Source organism: Thermobia domestica, chromosome 16 (genome assembly GCF_964235325.1).
Source record: "Thermobia domestica chromosome 16, izTheDome1.hap1.1, whole genome shotgun sequence".
NCBI lineage: Eukaryota > Metazoa > Arthropoda > Insecta > Zygentoma > Lepismatidae > Thermobia > Thermobia domestica.
In genome coordinates, this window is record NC_137469.1 from 183,455,328 (window position 1) to 183,472,089 (window position 16,762).

General features: G+C 36.3%; 2 protein-coding genes across 2 annotated transcripts in view; one reads left to right on the plus strand and one right to left on the minus strand.

Annotated features, from left to right (window-relative positions):
- The window catches only part of LOC145673541 (putative ATP-dependent RNA helicase DDX60), a 97,954-nt gene extending 82,186 nt beyond the window's left edge, over nt 1-15,768 (minus strand). The window contains exons 1-2 of the mRNA XM_081743344.1: nt 15,341-15,768; nt 3,234-3,433 (exon numbers count right to left, since the gene is read on the minus strand). Coding sequence (XP_081599470.1) covers nt 3,234-3,417 — 184 coding nt within the window. The 5' untranslated portion in view covers nt 3,418-3,433; nt 15,341-15,768. The remainder of the gene's footprint in view (nt 1-3,233; nt 3,434-15,340) is intronic.
- On the plus strand, nt 3,989-4,417 carry LOC145672712 (protein GVQW3-like). Its single transcript, XM_081741885.1, has one exon. It carries the CDS (start codon nt 3,989-3,991, stop codon nt 4,415-4,417), a length of 429 nt encoding a protein of 142 aa, XP_081598011.1.
- Nucleotides 15,769-16,762: the final 994 nt, after the last annotated feature.

Genomic DNA, 16,762 nt, shown 5'->3' on the forward strand with positions numbered 1-16,762 from the left:
GGGGGGGGGCATTCTAGCGAAACCCTGTGATGTTAAATCGCATACAACGTGGGATACTTGTAATTTGTATGTTGAAATTGTAATATTTAAATCATCGAGTGTAAATCACACACTTAGATGTTTAATAAATGTAATGTTTTATACTGAAAAAATAATTTTTACTATGTATTACTTGGTTGGTTGGTACGTAGCATATCACTTTCAGAACCTACGTTATAGTATGGCATGCGCACGTACAGTTTAACTTGAAATCAGAACCACATAAAGTTTCACTGAGAGTCAAACCCGGGCCTCCCACGCTGAACTTTGGGTACGCTGATTACCTAGCCACAAGGGGGCTCTGATAAAGTATTTAGTGAAAGCACTGTTTTACTTTTAAAATAATGTATTGTACGGTAAATTGTGGAAAAAATATTGAAATGGCGTAAAATGTACTTATGTTTGCAGCGCATTATTTACATACTACTCGCATGAAGACGTTTGCATTGTGGTAGTTATTTAGTTGGAGGTTTATTGCCATGAAGTTTTAGTTAAATTCTTTGTATTTCCTCAAATGTAATCACTTTTCAGAATTTCATAAGATAATAGATTTCCTTTTAATTTCAGGATAGAGAGAGTACCTCATGAGGAAATAAAATACCAGTTTTGGTTATTTAAAGTGACTTTATTCAGACGGCCTAGCCCAGTGTTGGATAAAGCTTTATTAGAAAAGACCTAAAGGAAAAATAATAAAAAAAATTCTTTAGGCGGGTCAATGTAATTTATTGAAAAAAAATAACAATGATATATTTTACAAAATTCTTGTAATACTAAATTTAGCTGCACTTGTCTGGACCCCACCCCCTCCCCTACCCCCCAAAAAGATACATTTCCTTAAAACCAGCGAGGATAATTCTTAAGGCTGCAAAATTGAGAGACGTCCGGGTAAAAGAGGACGTATGGTAAATCAACACCTATTCCTTGTTTCATTGGTGAGATTAGGAATCACGTTGTAGACAAAAGAACGTTTGACATACTTGCTTCTGGGCAGTGAGCCGTAGTTGGATCATCACTGGTTTAGTCAAATCATATAGTTGCGCAAACAAATTTGTATGAGATGCAACTAAGTCCAAGTAAGCCAGAAAATTTACTCTCCTTCATATTAAATAATTTACTTACGTTCCTCTGAATATTTGATTTAGTTACTTGCCTACACAGATTATCCTCGAATAAATATTTTTTTTTTTCGTTTCCTCACAAAATTGAAAAATGGACTAAGCAGGTTTTGCTTTCATACCGCTGATATGATCCAAACATAAATTTGGCCAAAATTTTGAAAATAAAAGTTTTATTGTTATTATTATTATTATTTATTGCTGATGTCCATTAAGGCAAGTGAAATTACTGTATTCACTATAAAAAAAAAAAAACTCATGCACAAAGGGGTTAAGTATTTAAGCGTCATGTAATTTTGTGTTAACCGTACGGATATATATATTCGATTGAGAAATAATTCAAGAGCGTTAAAAAAAAAAAAAAAAAAAAAGCGTGTAGAAACAAAGCGCTGGCAAAATGTTTTATGTAACTTAAAAAGAGAACCGTTTGCTCTACAAGATAGAATGTTTAGACTTTTAAATTTTATCGATTTCTATGTCTTTTCGGATCATTAAAACGGATTTTCTTTTTGTATTTAATCGAAGCATTAAGGTCACTTAAGCTGCTCATGAGATTCGTGTTCTGAACGGAGAAGAAGCAATGCTTCAAAGTACCGTCCGCCGCTGGTTTTCGCGCTTCAGAAATGGGAGTTTTGACCTCAAGAACGGTCACACCTGTCACCCAATTGAGTTCGATGAAAAGACACTGAACCACCTTCTGCATGAAAATTCACATTAAACGTACCGACTTAGCGTAGCAAATGGATTGTGATATATATATATATATATATATATATATATATATATATATAAGAAGAAAAAAAACTATGGCGAACCACATACTGACAGAAAATAACGCTCTACAATAGCTGCCGGTTTGCTCGCAAGACAATGGCTTAAGACATGATCACAAACAGTGTTTTTTTTTTTTTTTTTTAACCATATTATCACTCGTGATCAAAAAAAGAAAATTAATGTGAAGCAGCAAAAAGAATGGTTAAGCCACCAACTACGCGAGAAAGAAAGAAGTCCATCATCATTGAAGGATTATGCCGTATGCATACTGGGGGACTGAGAAGGCATAATTCATTAGGAACTGCCTGAACGCAACCAAACACTCAACGCGGGAGTGCTACACCCACTCAACGAACTAATTCAGAAAAAAAAAAGTGAAATGGCGTTCTTCTGAACCACAATAATGCTCATCCTCACATCGCCAAATACGACCAAGGCCGCGATTCACGATCTCAAATGTTGAGTGTTGTCTCATCCTCCACATTCTCCAGACTTGGCGCCGCCAGATTTCTCTCTCTTTCGATAGCATTCGAACACTTTGGATTGTGTATCGTTCAATGATGACGTGGAACTGAGGGCTTGGTTGGACGAATTCTTGAACTCAAGACCGAAAGATTTCTATTGTCGAGGGATCGAAAAGCTTATTGAACGACGGGAAGAAGGCGTAAACAACAATGGAAAGTATACCGCTGATTAATTTGTTGTAGTTTGTTTGTTTAAAACAATAAAAAAAAAAAAAAAAAGAAACTCATCAATTATTCCTCAACTCATATTAATCATTTAACCGCAATTCCATGAAATGTTAATATATCTCAGAAAGGTAGCACCATGAACAGCAGATGCTTGGTTTTTTCCTGAATCGTTTCTGAAGACCATTGTGTAACTGCCTTGTAATCATATACATACTAATAATAATAATTTAAAAAAAAGTGTTTTCGGGGCGAGAGACAGATTCGGGTAGGAACTGATTTTGGGAAAATTCATTCAAGGCCGTCTGTAGAACAACTCATTTCGCGGACGCCTACAATATTTCTCGAAAACAACTCCAAAGTAACAAGCTTTTGATTTTTGTGCAAACTTATTTAGAGAAGTAATGGAACAATTCATTCAGAACTTCTTTAGGGATTACGATTGTATGTAAGAGAATGAATCTACACTTTTATGTTCTAGGAATCGGTTACGGTAGATCTCGTTTTTGATAAAAGTGATTCTGGAATGACTTCGATAAGAACTCACATTTGGAGATACGGTTTTCAAGATTTAACATGAATTTAGGAATGAATTAAAGTAGAGAAGTAATCTTACCAGAACTAGAGTCTTCAATGCTATCATCCACTTCGAAAAGTGATTCATCTATCATACGTTTAATACGCTCCTCATTATCAATTTCTTCATCACAGGAATCTAAATCTTCTGCCTCCTCAACATCACTATCATCATTACCATCAACATAACTTACATCAGCACGATCTCTCATGGGTTCACTCATCTTGAATATAATACGGCTAGAAAAGAAAAAAATAAACAGTTACATATCTAACAATAAAATAATGTCTCAAACTGAAGTTTAATTGGAAAGAAATATCACAACTGTAAAGAGAGAATTTATATATGGTCTCTGATATTAAGAACAATTAGCGCTGTTCACATTTCATGACATTTTCCGTTCTAGGTTTTCTGAAAAGTTTATCTGAAAATCGTTTTGAGGTTTTGCAAATCGAAACTGATTCTCAGTTTTCGAAATACTAAAAGCTTTTTAATACTCCCAAACAACTAATAATTTTTATCATCCTTTACAAAAATACTTTCACGTAAATAAGAGTGCATGAATTAGGAGAAGCGGTATGACCTTTCTTTCCATTTCATAAAGAATACCAGTCCTTTCAATTTTCGAATTATTTCCTACATAACCATTTCTCAAAATGAAAAATGAGAAGCGCTTGCACCAGTATACGTTTCACATAGGAGGGGGGTGCTAATAAAGATTGAGCCTTACCAAGAAAAAAATGATCTAAGAAGCTGAAATTAGCAGGGTATATAGGGCAGGGTTGCAAAGTACAATGTTTTATAATATTAACATCCTTTTATTTTTCATTTCAGAAGTGAACATAACAGCACCTCCAGCAAGCTTTAGTACAGAGAAGCATGGGACCTTCATAAAGTTTCTCTTCCTCCAAGGGAAAGGTCCAACGCAGACTTACGATGAAATGCAACAAACTTTGGGGAACCTTGAGTCGTCATATGCAACTGTCAAACGCTGGGTGGCAAACTTCAGAACTGGCCATTTTGATGTCTATAGTGCGAAACCCAGTGGCAGGCCTGTTTTTGTGTCTGTTACCAAAATTTTCTTTCAAGCCATCCAGGACAAGATAATGGAAAATCGTCGAATATCAGCCAAAGGAATTGCTACATGTTTGGGTATATCACGTGAAAGAGTTGGTACCATTATTCGTAATGATCTGGATATGAGGAAGGTTGCAGCAAAGTGAATCCCAAACCGTCTGACGAAGGAACAAAAGCAGGAAAGAGTGAGAACTTCGTGGACAGTTTTGGGACATTTGCAAATATATATATATATATATATATATATTTTTTTTTTTTTTTTGAGAAACTCGTAACTGGTGATGAGACGTAGATCTATTGTTATGATCCCGGGACTAAAAAGCAGTCTAAGGAATGGGGCACAGTTCTTCTCCTCGGCTAAATATGTACCGTGTGCACAGGTCTGTACACAAACAAATGACAACAATCTTTTGGGATAAGGACAGAGTTCTGCTGGTAGATTACGTTCCAGTGGGTGCAAACATTAATGCAGCATATTACTGTGGTCTCTTGAGAAAGTTGTGCGAAAGAATCAAGGACATACGTCGTGGTAAGCTCTCCTAAGGTGATCTGGTTTTGCACGACAATGCCTCCTCACACACAGCATCTGAAACACAGAACACATGGGCCACCCTACGCTTTCAAGTGTTGCCTCATTCCCCTTATTCGCCTGACCTAACTCTATCTGATTATCATCTGTTTCCGAATCTCAAAAAACATCTCAAAGGTCACCATTTTCAGTGTTCAAGCGGCAACTGATGCTACAGATGAGTGGTTACAGCAGCGGACAAAAGACTTCTATTTACAAGGACTTCAAAAGTTACAGGACAGATGTCGCAAATGCATTGACCTACTAGGGGAATATGTGGAATAGTGTCGGAGTTTCAGCTTTCTAGCACAATTTTTTCTTGGTAAGGCTCAATATTTATCAATGCCTCTCGTATGAATATTCAAATTGTACCATTGGGGCCGCGGTGGCTCAGTGGTAGAGCGTTCACCTCTGGTGCATGGGGTCCCGGGTTCAAACCCTGCTCCCGCCAAGTGAACTTTGTGGTAGACAAACACCGTGTGCGTGGGTTTTCTCGGGGTCCTCCCGTTTTCTCCCACTTTCTTCATTCCACCCTTTCATTCATTTCTCATAATCACCGTCTCCTTTAGCCTAACCGGCATAACCGTGCGACGTAAAACTCAAAACATTTCATTTTTTCAAATTGTACCATCAAATTAAAAACTTTTACCTGTACAAATCCACAAGGAAAGGTGCCGGTATGAAAATTAATGTGAAAGATGAGTACCTAGGTATGCCCATTTCGAGCATTGCACATAACGATTCTACTACTGGCTATTATTAACTTCCGCGCAGAGTATCTTTGTCAAGAAGCTAACATAACAAGATTCCAGCAATTTTTCCCCCCAACTTTCCCTCACGCCATTCAAGTCACAACTAAAATATTAGTAATTTTTATGTTTCCTATACTTGTTCCTTTCCTACACACAATGGGTGTCACGGCGCCTAGTGCAAGCGCGGAAATTGCGTACCTACCCACTATTTCAATTATATCTTGTTATTTTTACCTCTTTGTTAAATATGACTGTGATTTGATCTTGGATAAAGAGCAAAACTGATTGACTCTATAACGTATGGAGCAGAAGGTTCAAAGCCTTCCATTGATCTTTATCCTTAGCCAACTAGTTTCTAATCCTATTACCATCTGATCTATCTTAATACTGCGCCCAATGATTGAAGCAAGTCCATGATAATAGAAGAATTGGTGGAATGAAATGTGGGAGGAAGCGGGAGTACCCTGACAAAACCAACAGATACGATCCTGTCCACCATAAAATTACTTGGCCCACCAGAGTAAACCCTCTACCACTGAATATTGTCCTCCAATCTGTACCTAAAACTTTCCAATGCTATTTTTCTCTTTGCATTTCCTTCCAACCAATACATTGAAGGCATTTCTACTCTGGTAAATCCCACATACGAAACCCACAACAAAAGCCACCTTCAAAAATATATGTCAAAACGTGGATTGAAATGATAATCTTCGTGTGATTATAATGATTACTTCCTTCAATCGTGTTTCTCAGTACATTCTTTTGCTTTAAATACGTACTTACTAACAGATCTCCAGAAGGAAATGAAATCTTTCAGTTAACGTCCCATGACCGTGACCTTTAGGCTAAGGGAGACGATGATTGAGGCAACTGAATGATGGAAGAATTGGTGGAATGAGAAAGTGGGAGGAAACGGGAAAACCTTACTTAGCCGGGGATCGAAACAGGGATCCCATCCACTAGAGGTAAGCGCTCTATTACAGAGCCCCACAACTTATAATTTTAACTGAAGTAAAACTGTAAGAGTGAGTTTACAAAATTGTGGGTTTGATTAGCTTCCTGTGAAATGTCGCGAAAGGAAAATATAGGAGTGAAAAGACATGGATTTTAGAAAAATGAATAAAAATTCAAAAATTCCGTATATGAAGTATTTGACTGAATACAAAATGTTATAAACACTATAAAAATGTATTTTGCAGAAGGAAAAGATATGAACATATATCTGCTGACAAACAGTGTCAGCCGAGTGTTTACTGAGGATCATAATATTGGAACCAATCACCAAAAATTTACACACGTAAAAGATGCGATTTCCTAAAAGTTGTAAGGACGAGTGTTCGCCCTTACTATGTTTTATTTTTTGAATAAAGGATTAATGTAAAAATATATATAATTTTGTTACTGATAAAGGTAAGTCTGGCCAGACATATATATTTAATTACATATAGGCCCTATACGTATTATGTTATATATATTTATAATTTCATCTTGGTTATTGCTTATATCTGTATGTGTATATCTGCTTAAACTGTCTATTTCTTGCCTGGATTTCCTTTAGCTTTATTTAACGAACTCAACATTCAAGTTTTTTCTTATAGTGATCGATGGAATTATCCAGAGGCTTGCGACGGCTGCTCGCATTCAAAAGACTTTTTTGCGGATTTTTAAGCGAAAATAAAATTAACTAAACTAAAAAAAGAGGGTGCCTTCCATTTCAACTCAGGCAAAAAAATATAAAATTGTACCATCACCATCTCATATATTGTTGAAACTTTTTTTATGGCAACTAGATATGTTTTTAAGAGACCCATATTTTTTTGCTTTGTCGAAAAAAATTTTCCCGCCAAGTAATGGGCCATCAAAGACGGGAAGTACAATTTATGAATTGTAGAAGACATGGAAAATGGTCAACTTCGGAGCCTCACCATTCGGCTATGGAGACAGGTAGAGTTATAATTCTTGTTGTGGTATGTACATAGCGATATAAATAAACTATATTTTATTATAGGTTGGTTTGCGCGTGCGTATCTTTTTGTACATAAATTAACAAATGAACGTCAATTTATCTGAAAAGTCGAAGTTTGCGATCTTTTTTTCGAGCACTTTCGGTTCGAATTTTAAAATTCTGTTTTCACGGTCGGTAAGACCTGGTTACCCGCCTTCCAAAAAAAATTTTGTATCGCTTCTGTGTGCAACCGTTTTGTCGCAAAAAATTCGAGAAATTGTAAAATTTTCAAAAATCGCCATTTTTGGGCGCCATTTTCTCGAAAACTCCATCTTTTAAAATTCTGAAATTTTGTCAGATGGTTCAAGTTTACATGAATAATAAACACACCAAATACCATTCTCGACCAATGCTTCATGAATTAACTGCAGCTTTTTAAAGTTAGCGTTAACTTTGATGTCACAGTTAGCAACACTGGGAACAATAAAAGTGCAATGATTTGATGATGATTGTGGTTCACATTCATTAAATGAAGAATAAAAGGTTTTCTTTTTTTTCTTTATTATTTTGATCAAGAAAGCTTTCTGAAATAGTAAAATGAGCCTCCCCCTACTCCTCCGTTTTCTTAAACCGAAATAATCTGAGGTAGAAATTACGATTACGAAACATACAAATTTTAAGTTTACTTGAAATGGCCATCCAATAAATTCTGATGATCTATAAAAAGCCTGAACTATTACCTCAGTGATGATTTGGAATGCTCCAGACAAAGTCTCAATTAAGTGCGATGTCATTACAGTGATCGAAGAAAGGACAAAAAGTTTCAAAAATCGAAACATTTTCTTACGCGTTCCAAAGAAATTTACTGACTTTTTAAACAGAACAACATAAGAATGGGTCACTCGGAATTTTACAGTATTCGACTAAAGTGGGTCAGTCCGCAACCTGCGAGGGAAGTGTGTGTGTGTGTGTATTGTACAAATTTTAAGTTAGCTGCTACAAATCAAAGGTGCAGCCTGTATTGAAGCTGTCATGAGTGACCTGTTTCCTGTTTTCGTATCGTACATTGCTGGTTTAACTGTAAGAATTGTAATTCATGATTACATCAAGAAAATCCAAAGAGAATTAATTGCTACCGAAAAGCAACGTATAAAATTTCAAGATACGAATTCTATTTTACTTCATGTGGACTTCGATGAAAACTGGACTGGTATTCTGCAAAGTGAAATTCAGAGTTATCACCGGAATATGAAACAACTGACAGTTTTGTTGTAATAAACGACGATAAAACACACGATTCGGCTCATGTACTCATAGCCATAGACAAGATTCTAAAAATACTCGAAGAAAAGCGAAAATATATTTTATAGAAAAAGGTTTGAATACGAGAAAATAAGTGTCTACAATTTCCCAAACCGTGTCAGTGATTTCTGATGGTGCTGCATCCCACTTCAAAAATCGCTTTCAGATGTTCGAGATGCAGACAGGTCCGATAAAGCAGTGGTTTTGCAGTGAAACTGGCCATGCAAGTGTTTCTGCGACGGTATTGAGGGGGGGGGGGGGAGGTGTAAGGAATGTGGCAACGCGGCATAACCTTAGGCAAATACAGATACACAGTATTAAAACCGCAGAAAAAAAATGAAATGAAATCTTTAAGTTTTACGTCCCACGATTATGCCGGTTAGGCTAAAGGAGACGGTGGTTATGAGAAATGAATGAAATGGTGGAATGCAGAACGTGGGAGGAAACGGGATAACCACGAGAAAACCCACGAGCACGGTGTTTGTCCACCACAAAGCCCACACGGCGCGATCTGGGATCGAACCAGGTACCCCAAGCACCGGAGGTGAACGCTCTACCACTGAGCCACCGCGCCCCCACTAAAACCGCAGAATAATTCGAGAGTATAGTGCAAGTACAAACTCCTTGTATTACTCTCGTTTTGTCGCCTGGAACTGAATTCGACGACTTCCGGAAGAAAAAAAAGGAAAAGTATGCGACCGGTAACTGGTATTCAGCGGTCATCTTTGGCTTTCGGAAAGTGGCGAAGTTTTTATGGCAGTAACGGGTCACCATGAACTAACTTCATGCTTCCCCCAAAATCGAACTTCTGCAATTCAAAGTGTAGATTTAAGAAATCTGCAGAAAGGAACTTCACCAGTGGTGCGTAGCAGAAATCTTATGAATAAATCATGAATTACGTGAAGTTGAAGTGCTGTTTATGCTTCCACATGGACCTTCACCATTTGTGACTATCGACAATGTGCTACGCAGGGGCGGATCCAGGACGGACTTCTGGAAGGGGGGGGGGGTAATACTGCTACTTAGAGCTACTTTTAAGAGCTCCAACCTCTGAGATCGGTTTTATTTATATATAAAATAAAAAAGTTTCTTCCCCCTAGATCCACTCCTGAACGAGTTGTGAGTGAACCAACACCTATTGGAGCACCTGCACGGTTACATGTTATTAGCGAAGAAGACACCAACCAAGCAAATGATTGGTACATGTAAAAAATAAAAAAATAAAAAAAAAATCAGTGAAATTTTGTTTCCGAAGACCATTTTAAGTAAGTGAATTTGAAATTTGTGCGTTTCGTAATCGTAATTTCCACCTCAGATTATTTCGGTTTAAGAAAACGGAGGAGTAGGGGGAGGCTCATTTTACTATTTCAGAGCGCCTTCTTGATCAAAATAATAATAATAAAAAAAAACAGTCAAGAAAACCTTTTATTCTTCATTTAATGAATGTGAACCACAAATATCATCAAATCATTGCACTTTTATTATTCCCAGTGTTGCTAACTGTGACATCAAAGTTAACGAAACTTTGCTAACTTTAAAAGGCTGCAGTTAATTCATGAAGCATTGGTCGAGAATGGTATTTGGTGTGTTTATTATTCATGTAAACTTGAACCATCTGACAAAATTTCAGAATTTTAAAAGATGGTGTTTTCGAGAAAATGGCACCCAAAAATGGCGATTTTTGAAAATTTTACAATTTCTCGAATTTTTTGCGACAAAACGGTTGCACACAGAAGCGATACAAAATTTTTTTCGGAAAGCGGATAATCAGGTATTACCAACCGTGAAAACAAAATTTTAAAATTCGAACCGAAAGTGCTCGAAAAAAATTCGCAAACTTCAACTTTTCAGATAAATTGACGTTCATTTGTTAATTTATGTACAAAAAGATACGCATGCGCAAACCAAACTATAATAAAATATAGTTTATTTATATCCTTATGTACATACCACAACAAGAATTATAACTCTACCTGTCTCCATAGCCGAATGGTGAGGCTCCGAAGTTGACCATTTTCCATGTCTTCTACAATTCATAAATTGTACTCCCCGTCTTTGGTGACCCATTACTTGGCGGGAAAATTTTTTTCGACAAAACAAAAAAATATGGGTCTCTTAAAAACATGTCTAGTTGCTATAAAAAAAGTTTCAACAATATCTGAGATGGTGATGGTACAATTTTATATTTTTTTGCCTGAGTTGAAATGGAAGGCACCAGAGAAGGGTCTTCCATCATACAAAAGGAAGCCTCTCGGATCATAGGGTGCTGGATGACTATGGCTGTTAGAGCCGTTCTACGTTGAAGGTCCTGCCATTTTTTTTTTTTTTTTTAACTTTCCTATCTTGTAGGGAACGGCCTGAATGATGACCGATGACAGAGAATAAATGATTTCTCTGGAGCCTGAGTGATGGCGTTAGAATTTCTGATTTTATAAGGAAATAAGTAGGGACAGGCCTAAGTGATGGCTAGAGCAAGGAATAAGTGATTTCCTTCAGTATGAGTGATGACCAAGTTTTGATAACATTTAGCTATAGTACTCGCGCCAAGTCGTGAAGCTTGGGCTCTAAACCAATCATACAAATCATTTTGCTTAAGCTCCGATGCATATGAAAACTTCGGTACAATTCGTGGAGCCGCTTCCCGAGCGTACACTTGAGGAAACGTCAAACAGCTGAAATTCACCAACAATGTTGCCAAACTTTGAAGTCATAGTAAATGAGTATTTAAAAAAGTATTGTAAAATTACCAATAATAACACCCCACAACACTAACCAGTGTAACAATTATTCTAAAATGGTAACAATAACACGAATAGTAAGAACGAAAATATAACGCAATAAAAAAAAGCAATTAACAAAACGGAACTTGGCGCCAATCCGACAACACTGCACTCTCGGGAGATGTTTTCCGTCTAGCGCGATAGAAGACACTGACAAAATCTGATGGGTGGGGGTTCACGAATGGAACACACCCTCACGTTCTATTGGGTGGTGAAATCGGTAGATCTAGGTCCAGCTTCACGAGTCGGCGCGAATACTATAGTCAGGCGATAAGCTTGAATGATAGCTTATTGGGATATGTGATTCCCATTATCTTCTAGTTAGGAGAAGTAGGTTATTTTTCTTAACCTCAGAGGGAGAAAACACGTTAAGGTTTCTTATAGATTTTTTTTCTTTTTTTTTGCTAGGCCAGAGAAGCCTGAGTGATGGTCGTCTCTTTAGAGAAAGAGAATCCGTTTTTGGACTAAGTGATGTCTATTGACAACAGTATCTCTTACATTTGTAGACGGAAAGTTGTAGTCAGGCTTTCCTGATAGCGGTAGGCGTCAGACAAAACTGTGAGGGAGTGACGGATTGGTGGAGCCTGACTAAGTAAACTTGTAGAAGTCTGTTGGTCTGAGTGATGATCATCTGACTTAAGGGCTCTGAAGTGAAAGAGTTCCGGAATCTGTTTTTTTTTTTTTTTTTTTTTTTTTTTTTTTACCTTAAGGAATTTCACCGAATCATTTTTCAATTTAATTTATTATTTAAATAAATATTTATTTACCTTGATAAGACTAATTTTCATTTGAGAATAAGACAACCCATATGTTTGATTGTAATTTTTATTATTTGTTTGTGGTTTATTGCGATTGGATACCCTTGGAGAGCCGAAACAGTCTGGAAGAAGTGAACCACAACAAAGTTAAAATGAGTGCTGCACAAGAAGTGGAAGAGAAATAAGTACTAGAAAACAAGCCAGCACCACTTAGCAAGCGATAAAGTTCCTTATATAACATGGTACATTTCGGGCGTAAATATTATGAAAAACATTTGCTTTTTACATTGCAGAATCAATCCAGACGTTTGTTATAATAGATGCTTTATGTTCACTTTTACTTTTTCCATTTGAAAGCTGTTTAAAATATGCCAACAGAGTGGAAGTTTACCTTGAAGCTACTCAGACAGGTTTCCCCTGGAAACAATGATAAAGAAATGCGACTTTAACCGCTGATAAGATAAAATCTGTTTTCCGTTTGTAAAAACCTTTCCATTTAAACTTTTCGAGTGATCGAAAGTCTCTGTGATAGGAGGAAGGCAAAGCGATCTATAACAGTTCCCTATCTCACTTGTTGTTCCATCTTTTTATCTCTAGTCATTTATAATTTATATGCAATGGATGTAGAGTATAAACAAATGACTATCAAAACAACATAAACACCTGGAAAAAAGTGCAACTTATCACATTAATGTCATTGGATCAGGGTGGATTGACTTAAATCAGTCTGATTTAAGTTACGATTTAATTCAAGATTTTAATCACTTGATTTTTAAATAAAAATTGTTAATTTAAATCAAATTCCGAAATAAATTAATTTAAAGTGAAAATAAGTAAAATCCCGTGTCTGTTCTGTAATTTCGATTATGGAAGGAAATAATCATAATAGAATGAGATTCAAATGTACGTACAGCACAGTATGAAAATGAATATCATGCAGAGGATGATTACGGAAAATCCCGTTTTGAACAGGTAACGGGGCAATCCTGCCTTCTTCTCTTCGTAACATAGGGTTTTTAATTTGTTAACTATTCCAACGGAGAAATCACCATCGACATTTGTGTGCGTGTCTCTTTGTTTCTTCCGAGATAATAGGGGTGTATTTAGAAGGGTCCGATCTCCTCTTCGAAACTTTTTCTTTAGACTTTATAACTTCAGGCAAAATTTATGTATTATACATATAGGCCACAACGCTAGTTCCAATTTTTTTTTTTAAAAATATGCCCCTGCCAAATATCAGCAACTGTTGTAAAAAAAAAAAAAAAGTGTCATGTTGATAAACATTGCTGTACTTTCTCCTTAATGCTTAAAAAGAAACATTGTTTGGGATTGAAATAGGTAACGATTGGGGATTAACTGAAACTTCAAAAGCAACTTTCACTTTTTATGGCACAATTAACATTTAACACTAATTCCTAATATCTTTTCTTCAGTTCGCGACTTGTATTACAGAAGGAGAAAGATCTGATTTAAATTTAAAAAAAAAAAAAAAAAATCGTGATTTTTTCTACCCTGCATTGGATATCTTTTGTCTTAAGAACATTCTGATACAACGTAGAATCATAGAAGTCACGAATGGTAGCTAGTGGACTATTCAGATACAACGCATTTTGAAAAATTTATAGGTAAAATTCGATACTCTGCATTTAAAGACATGCTTATAAGGAAGAAATCTCTGCAGACAGCAGAATTAGTGCTATAAGACTTGTATCACTGTGAAAATCCATATGTTGTTGTAACTTTTGCTCACGCGTTCTTCCACCAGCTTCACCCTACCCTGGCTCGGTTAGATAGCATTCGTGCCTTCTAATGAACATTTAGCACCATGTTCCTTTCCTTTTGGGGACATGTTAAGCAGAAGGGATCCAGAAGCACGTAAATACAAAATTCACAGAAGAAATGGATGATGCAGGGACTTAGACATAATACAACCAAATCTAACCTAACCTAATATTAGCAGAAATAAGAGAAATTCTGTCACTTTTTGGAAAATTATGCTCGACCATTAAAACTAACATTATCTAAGATAAATTAACCTGACCTAAAGTAACCTAATGTACGCAGAAAAGTGTAACATTTTTTTAGGTAAAAATGCTGGAACCCTTCTGCTCAACATACGCTTCCTTATATACCGTAATCCTTATGGCCAATATCGGGGCCTATGTTTAGCACGGGGTCCAGCTCTTTTCTCTAAAAAAATGTTACAATTTTGGTAATTTCTGTTCACATTTGGTTAGTTTAGTTTACGTTATGTTAGTGTAGGGGTCCCACATTATTTTCCAAATAATGACAGAATTTCGCTTATTTCTACTAATTCGGTTAGTTTGTTAGGTTAGGTTAGATTTGGTTACGTTATGGTACGTCTAAGTACTTGCATCATTCATTTCTCCTGTAAATTTTATTTTAATATATTTTTTTTGCGTGCTTCTGGACCCCCTTGTACTAAACATACTGCAATATCGGATGCAATATATGTAAATTATGAAATAATTGTAATTTTCCAGCAATTACTTCTGGTGGCCCCCTTAAATTTTATCTATGCTAAGTGGGGTATTTTTCTGTCGCCCAGTACAAATCGGCAAGTTTCTAAAACACAGCTCTCCCTTCCCATTTAGCTGTAATAAAGAAAGAAAACAAAGTACCCTGCGGAGCTCTATCCCGCCTTCACTCGATAACGCTCGCTCTGCAATGCTATGTGAATTAAATGAAAGTCGCCTTGTTACCTACTTTTTAACATCCTAGATAGTCAATAAATAATTCCTAAAAGTATTATGTTTCTGCTCCTTCCCTAAACGAAAAGGTCGGCTCGTCGCAATTTCGGGTTGTGTGCCTAAAGTTGACCTGCTCGCAAAAAAAATGTTCCTTTAAAAAAGAAGGTAGTATATCGTGACACCCATATTCTTAATTTGAACAATTTCTGTTCACGATTTACTAGATAACTGTGTATATTCACATTTTACTTACCTTAGTGCCTACAAAAACTTTTCATAACGTAAATAGGTTTTAGTAAAACCATACGCTCCGTGCCAGATAAAGGTGTCTTTCACCATCGGCTATTTTCTACAGGTAATTCAGCACACATATGCACTCAAAGATAATTTAGTTATGAGTGTATGCACTCAACACCAACGATCAGGCTAAAAGTTGATTGATTTCAATCTCTGATAAACAAATTATCTTTGCTCAGCTTTCTGCTTGTTACTTTCTCTCTAGAACCAAACCACTCAATGATAAACGTTATCATTGCACTTTCCGCTAGGCAACAAATCCAGTGAGTGAATAGCAAACCTTTCTCACATCTCATAAAACGGGACTGTCCCGATTTTATAGAAAAACAAAGTTTCCTTCATGATTAGATCATGGACACATTCCATATCGGCTTGTGTTAAGATAACTCATTAGTAAGGTTGCACTCAAAACTTCTTTTGGTTTGCGATAATCGGTGTAGCAGCTATATTTTTGTTTTTTATTTATTTATTTATTATTATTATTATTATTATTATTATTATTATTATTATTATTATTATTATTATTATTATTATTATTATTATTATTATTATTTTGCACTGTATTACGCTCCGCACTTTTTGCCAAGGATTAGAGAATGGATCGCTATGTGTCTTCATTTCAGGCTTTGGACTTAGGGGAGACCGGGGCACATTTGCCAACTTTTTTTTAAATTGCATGTGTGGTATTTTATCTGAAACCTATTTAGAGGTAAACAGGATATTATTATATTCCTTATCCCTTAGGGGATTATGGCTTTTTGGGCTATTTTTTAGACTTTCAGTCAAGCAGCTACTGCATCGTCACTATTTATCCTAGGATCATGGTTCATACCTCATTCTCTTCAGAATAGAGCTGCTTTTCAAATGGTACCACTTACATGCTCATACCATATACCAGAAGCGGGGAAAAATGTCAAAGTGAAAATTTCGGAGGGAAAATTTTTTTCCTCGAACTTTGGCTTCCCCTGGACCCCCCCTGTGTGAACGTAGCCATCTTTAAAAATCTGATAAATAGTACTTGGTATACTGAATGTGTGTGCCAAATTTCAAGTTTCTATCTTGAATAGTAAGGGCGAGAGAAATTTTATCAAAAATTACCACAATGCCCCAAATTACCAAAAATTTCCTGAGACATCCCTAATTACCCTAGGGACATGTGTCGCCCATATTCTCTTCTGAATAGAACTGCCTTTCAGGCGGTACCATTCACATGTCTCCATCATGTATCTAAGGAGGGAAATTCCAGAAAAGGGATTTTTTAAAATCTAAATTTCCCTTTTTTCAGCTTTTAGCTCCTCTGGACCCCCCGTGTTTTAACGCAGGAATCTGAAAAAAATCTGTTAAATGCTACTCGGTGGACTGAATGTTTGTGCACAAT

What these genes read in the sequence shown, in the direction of transcription:
- LOC145672712 (XM_081741885.1), top strand. Translation starts at nt 3,989, where the DNA reads ATGTTTTATAATATTAACATCCTTTTATTTTTCATTTCAGAAGTGAAC.